We start from the raw sequence: 6533 nt of genomic DNA, 5'->3' as shown, positions 1-6533 counted from the left end.
ACGTCACTGCCGCGGATGAGATCAAAATTCAATCGAAAGCACATCGAGCTCGACTCCTATATTTAATATTGCATCCTTCCTGCTCTCGACTGGTACATACAGCATCATTGTTAGCATCCGAAAGGTGCGCGCGCGCTCGCAAAACCACCTGCGACGGCTCGTGATTCGCATTTACGTATTGGATTAACAGAAAATCGCTGCGAGCGCAAAATGTAGACGCACGCGCGCGTCATAGGATTGCATATTGCATTCCGCAGCTAATAGAGGACTGTCGCGCATGGGAAAGAGCGAGGAAGAGAGAGAGTAAATACGCAATCCTTATAGATGTTGTAGCAGAAGACGATTCCAGGCGGTCGTTAATTAAAGTCGTAAGCACGCCTATGTGCATAGGCGAGGTCCTCTCTCGGCTGCATTCGTGCGGATTATATCGTTCTAAAAAGTTTTTTGTCATTCAAGGGCTCGATTCGTGCTTGGAGGGACATGTGTACGCGTGAGCTGCTGTGACGACGAGCTGAAATCGATATGAGGTTAAAATTAGGTGGTTGTCTTTGCCTGCACTGCTGCCGTAAGTCTACGACAGGCCGAACTTCAAGACTGTATGTTGACTTTTAAGCGGTTGACAGGGCACCTAACAGTAGCATCCGGGCGACGAATCATGTCCCTCGGAACGTCATTAGCGCCTGCGGTTGTGCCAGTGCTTTAAAACGGGAATTTCTGTGATAGTTAATTAAGCCTAATCAAGCACGAAAAGAAGATAATGCAAAAGAGAACGAGGCAAATTTCGTCGTCACATTATTGCCGGCCGTCGTACGTTGCTGCTGTTAATTCTGCTGCCGTCGTCGTCTTCGTTGCTGTTGACGAGCTGCAACTGCGAGATACCGTTTCTGCTGGAGAATGCAATTTTTTCCCGGAAATCAGCGCCAGCAACGAAAAAAGCGATCGCCTGGTCCTGCTGTAATTTCATCGATAATTGCCGGTCAGTCTTTGCTTTATCGATTTTCTGAGCTTTGACATATAGGTGTTTACTCGCTATCAGCAACAGCTGTGAAATGCTCATACGCGCAAATTTTATGAATAGTAGATTTACAACTTATCAATTAACCGATGACTTTCTGCACTTTTGAGTTATCAATGAATGAACACCGTTTTTCATATTCGTAAATTAATCAATATTACTTACAAATTGAATAACTTTTTTCAATAAAAATTAAAAGGTCATTTATTCATTAAAAATTATTTGCAAAATTAGTTGATTCAATACTGATAAAATTAAGTTTTTAATCTTTAAAATAAATGCATATGGAATTTAATTAACATTTAATTAATTTGTTTACAGGACAGAGCGATCAAAGTAAACCATGTTACAACCAAGTGTTGTCATACTCATTGCGATCTTCTTGATCGTGGTGCTAAACTACTACTATGGTCTGATATTTTACATATTTATGGGACTGCTGACCATTTGTGCCACCTCTTGTGGACCAGCAATTATATTTTATGCTTACACAAGATTTCCAAAGTTGGAATATAAACCTGGTTGGAAATACTATCTTTTAAGCATATTCGCACTCCTAATTGCAGTATTATTTTACTATGGTTTAATTGTACATGCATTTTTTGGAGTACTTGCTATCTGTGGTATGACACTTGGTCCAACAATGGTTTTATATATGCATTCAAATCTTTCATCTACTCCTACCAGTAATAAGTGTGCTAAAAAAACTGTTAATAAACTTAATGCATTTGAAATTCTTTTAATTGTAAGTATTACTTAATACTATTTTTATAAAAAAATTTCTACTATTCGTAAAATATTTATATTTGTCATATTTATTACAGAAAAGTGCTTGGTTCAATGATGATGTTGAAAGAGATCCCAATCGTTACCCTTTAGTATATTCAAGATTAGTCGATGGAGGTTTACAGAACTTAATGGATCTAGTGTTTAGAGATTTTGTTGGTTGTTGGTTGAAGGATATTGTTAGTGGTGCTGATGATATCATGGCTTCTATGAAACAAGATTTTTGGGAGGCCATTCAAAAAATCCATAGCAGAAGCGAACAAATTGATCACACAAATTTAGTAGCTTTTAGCATGGTGAATACTGTTACTTTTCATTTTGAAAAAATAAGACATGCTCAAGAAGCTGTGTAAGTATAGGTGGCAAGTTCTAATCAACATGAATCTCAGTTTATATAATCTAAATTTTTCATGTTCATATTATAGAATTGATGGTGAATCACCTACTTATCTTTTATCACCACATTTAATAACAAAAGAGGGTGAAATAGAGTACTTAAGAAAAGTTAGCGAAGTGTTTATTTTATTTTTTATGCCTCGAGGCTACACCTTTTCCCCTGCAAAAAGTCTTGTTAGAGAAATCTTTACATGCAGAGGTAAATGTGAACTCTTATAAAGATATTTAATTATTAACAATCACGATATTAACCTGTTTACGTTTTAGTTCTTCTGCCGTTTATAAATACGATTACGGATCCAGATTATATTAATCAAAAAATATTATCGTACATAGAGCAACAGCAAATGACGGAAGAATTGCATAAAAAAACTTGTGATTACGCGGATTCGTACGAAGACTTTTTAGCGATGATCAAAGCTACTCGAGACGTTGACGTCTTGAAACGAATAAGATTTAATATTGTTACTGAAATAATGGAGGCTACGACAACGCAAAATATTCAACGAGCTCAGGGCTTGGATCCCGAGAACGGAAACGTAGGCAAATCTGAAGCAGCGCAGGCGAAAAAATTAAAGAAATACATAGGTCAATTGACTCATGCAAAAAACGTATGCGAATCTCGCATGCGAGCAATGGGTTGGGATGGTTTTCCCATGGAAGATGACGATGTGATAGACGCTGCAGCTATCGCTGAAAACAGAGTAATCCCTTTGAGGACTATTTTAGACAGCGTCATAGGTATGCTTTCGACAATAAAAGTACTCTAAAAGATTAGTTATTATTTTTTAATTACAGGCAGAAAATACTTTTCACAATTTCTCGAGCAAGTATCTAGTCGAGGATTAATAGGCTACTGGACAGCGGTGCAAGAGCTACGGGCAGTAGATAAATCTAGTTGGCATCAATTAGGAGCTGAGATTTTTTATACGTACATAGCTATTCCTACGGCAGAGATTAAAGTGGACAAAGAGACGATGAAGCGGATGGAAAGTTTTTTGATGGGCGACAAAGGACCGGACGTTTTTTACGAGGTTCAAGAAATGGTTGTGAATATTCTCGAGGAAAAGTATTATCCGTCATTTATCGTAAGCGAACAGTACAAACATTTACAAAAATCTTTCAACGAGGATAAAACGGATGGTTAGTACAGTTTACTGCATTTCGTGCGATATCAACTATTACTCTGAATGAATAGTCAAATATTACCGCGGCCTTTGATTACAGTGTCCATGAACGATCAAAAATCACTGATGAACGGCACGATTTGCGACAACACGTCGCTCCTGGTCGGCGAGCACTCGACTTATGCGAGAAACAAGCTGGCGCAGCTGCAAGAGAAGCTGACCAACAAGATGCAGGCGCTGAGCGCGCTCAAGACCGCGCTGAAACCGGAGAATAAGGTGCTCGGCATACTGGCCAAGGAAGTTGAGTGGCTTCTCGGCGAGAAGCGTCAGCTAGAAGCCCACCTGAATCACACGGAAATGTGGGCGGAGCATCTGGGCCATTGGCGAGCCGACGTGCAGAGCGCCGAGGTAAAATTTCAATGGGCATATAAAGTATACTCGCTTCTCGTTTTATGATTTATAATAAATAACTTTAACTTTGTGGCAATGTAGTGCACGGAAAATGGTGAAGCTCCGGAATTCGTTTTGGTCGTACACATGGTTGCGGACGAAGCGGATGAAACTAGCATTTCTACCGGTTGGGTGGTTTTGCGAAAACTTCCGGAATTTCAGGAACTTCATAGAAAATTGAGGCAGCTCTGCTCCAGCGTAAAAACCCTTGAACTCCCGTCACAGCCGCTAAAGTTTTTCGGCAAGATGGACAAAGCTACTTTGGAAAAGTCGAAAGCACAGATTCAAAAATACTTGAACGTAATTGTCCTTTTACCTTTGAGTAATTCTTCATTGGGAATTTCTTTTTAATTTCATTGGATTTTTACTTTGTAGGTTGTTTTGGAAAACGACCGACTAAATCAAAGTGAAGCTCTTTATGCCTTCTTGAGCCCCAGCTCAGAGCGTCTAAAGCAAGGAACTCCATCGCCTAAAAAATCTCGCTTTTCCCTTGCAACTTTATTCAAATCGTCAGTAGTTTAATTTTTACTCTAATTATTGAAACAAAAAATTAATTGATTCTTCATTTTTTTTATAGCAGTAGTTCTGGCAGCAGTGGCGATTCGCGTGAAAAAGATGACGACGATGATTATCCGTCGTTGATTGATGACAATGAACCATCTCGATCCGTAACTGACAGTTTTCTCGGTCCTGGAAAAGACTCCATAGCTGAGCCACTTTACGCTTTACTGGGAGAAATTTTTGACTTGAGAGGAGTTTTCCGCTGGCTACGCCGATCTCTCATAACATTCGTACAACTTACATATGGAAGGACAATTAATAGGTATGATAAATAAGAAAATAAAAAGACTCTGGTATTTTCGATGTATAACCTCATTCAACTTTTTTTATAAATAGACAAATCAGAGACAGTGTGACTTGGATCTTTTCCGAGCCTATGCTCTATTATTATATTCAACTTTTGACAAAATCTTGGTGGCCAAATGGTGAATTAGCTTGGGAATTTCCGGAGCGAACCGAAGCTGACAAAGAAAAAACGCGCGAAGAAGCTCGTCAACAATTTTTAAACAATGTACCTTACTTTTTAACGAATCTAGTTGGTGCTCAGACTGCTCAAAGGGGATCTACAAAAGTATTTGACGCATTTCAAAATGTGCAATTAAACAAACAGTTATTTTACGTAAGTAATTTTTTTAATATTAAAAAAAGGTCATCATAGACATTTTAACCCACTTCATTTAAATATTTTTAGGACTTATTTGAAGTTGTTATGTATGAAATGTTTCCTGAGTTGAAAAAAGATCGAGATTGAAGAAAAGTCAAGGGTGAAAAAGTAATTTTCATCAAAAAAAGTGCATCACTGGTGCTTTTTAATTTTCGTTAAGACAACGATCAAAAAAATATTTCTTAAATATTACGACAATTTCATAGTTTATCGAGGTGCTGAATGGTTTCTATAGATTAAGAAATTTATTTTAATCTTTTATTTGCGACCCTACTTATTTTATTAGTTTTAATCGAGTGGGTGCTTGAATAAACTTTGATACCTTCTTTTATATCTTTGAAAAATCTAAGTAAAAGGTGCTAATACCAAAGACTGTCAGCGTTTTCTGATCAAAAACCTTTTTAATTTGTCCTTTATACTCAATTTCAACAAATTGTATTGCATAAATGCTGACTCTAAAATACAATTCTACATCTATTTTTTAATTTTTTATCTTTAATACATTTTTATGAGATAGTAGGACAGAGTATTTTATTTAAAGTTGCAATGAGTCCACCCAGTATCGGATCAGAGTGATCTTTCATGAAAAAGTACAATACAATTATGTGTAATAATATACAAGTTTATTAATGCTGCACATTATTGATATTAAATTGTGAAAAAAATTATGAAAATGCACGATTAATCTTACAATCATTAAATTTGATGTTATGTTAATTATGAAGTGTCAAATACTGTTGTAAAAATATGTGTATAAATGTATGGTTCAACACTATAAATATGAAACACAATCAAATTAAATAAGAATATTCGTGTAAATTTCAATTTCTCATTCGTAAGTTATACTACGAACAATATGTTATGCAAAAATGAATAAAAAAGAGACTTGAATTGAAAACAATGCAATTATTTTTTGATGATTATAACCGAATAAGATGTCCAAGATAGCGTTATGAATAGGTGTATATCTGTAGTTCTCCATAAAAAGGACGACAGGATAATAATTTTAACTTGTATACCTAATACATATACGAGTAGGCCCAGGTGTTTTTTTTTCTTCGGATTAGGTCTCAGCAATCAGTGCAGGTCGACCCCCGCGACAAGTCGGTTGGACCGGATCTTCAATAGGCCGAGGTATACTTATCTCTTAATACTATCAATGTACTCTCTTGGATAATAGTGCTGATCGGTCTTCAGCTTCGTTTTTCTCTCTACCTGTGACTACGCCGAGATATTTGACGATGAAATTGATATTGTTACATGCATCTGGTACTCTGGCCGCCATCAAACGTCTTGAGAATAGAGGATGCGAAATAGACCAAAACGACACCCAGACCATCATGACAATTTTTGCTAAATGCGGAGTTTTCAAGAAGTTAGAAGATCTTGAAAAATTTTGGTACGACGACAAGGAATTCGTGGGAAAACGAAAATAATGGTGATGAATTCGAGTTCGTCGCTAAACCACCTGATCCAGTTTATGGATAGCGTTTAAGTCATACAATTTTTGGACAGTCTTTTTCGTCAGATGCGC

At 37.0% G+C, this 6533-nt stretch overlaps 1 protein-coding gene across 4 annotated transcripts; it reads left to right on the top strand.

Annotated features, from left to right (window-relative positions):
• The first annotated feature begins 146 nt into the window (after positions 1-146).
• Positions 147-5692, top strand: LOC106650848 (sorting nexin-25-like). Of its 4 annotated transcripts, none has more exons than XM_023463089.1 (13): positions 147-303; positions 457-976; positions 1337-1760; positions 1840-2150; positions 2227-2396; positions 2465-2938; positions 2996-3340; positions 3425-3732; positions 3817-4074; positions 4150-4283; positions 4352-4597; positions 4672-4954; positions 5027-5692. In XM_023463089.1, the coding sequence occupies exons 3-13, from the start codon at positions 1359-1361 to the stop codon at positions 5084-5086; spliced, it is 2991 nt and encodes a 996-aa protein (XP_023318857.1). In that variant the 5' UTR covers positions 147-303; positions 457-976; positions 1337-1358; the 3' UTR covers positions 5087-5692. The 4 variants fall into 4 exon arrangements, with proteins under 4 accessions (XP_023318857.1, XP_023318856.1, XP_014224561.1 ...); XM_023463088.1 differs by having other exon boundaries at positions 147-368; XM_014369075.2 differs by having other exon boundaries at positions 147-368; positions 441-976.
• The last annotated feature ends 841 nt before the right edge of the window (positions 5693-6533 follow it).

This window comes from Trichogramma pretiosum, unplaced genomic scaffold (assembly GCF_000599845.2).
Source record: "Trichogramma pretiosum strain Unisexual culture from Peru unplaced genomic scaffold, Tpre_2.0 scaffold19, whole genome shotgun sequence".
Classification (NCBI taxonomy): Eukaryota; Metazoa; Arthropoda; class Insecta; order Hymenoptera; family Trichogrammatidae; genus Trichogramma; species Trichogramma pretiosum.
The sequence above is the reverse complement of the archived record's forward strand: the minus strand, read 5'-3'. Positions and strand labels throughout refer to the sequence as shown.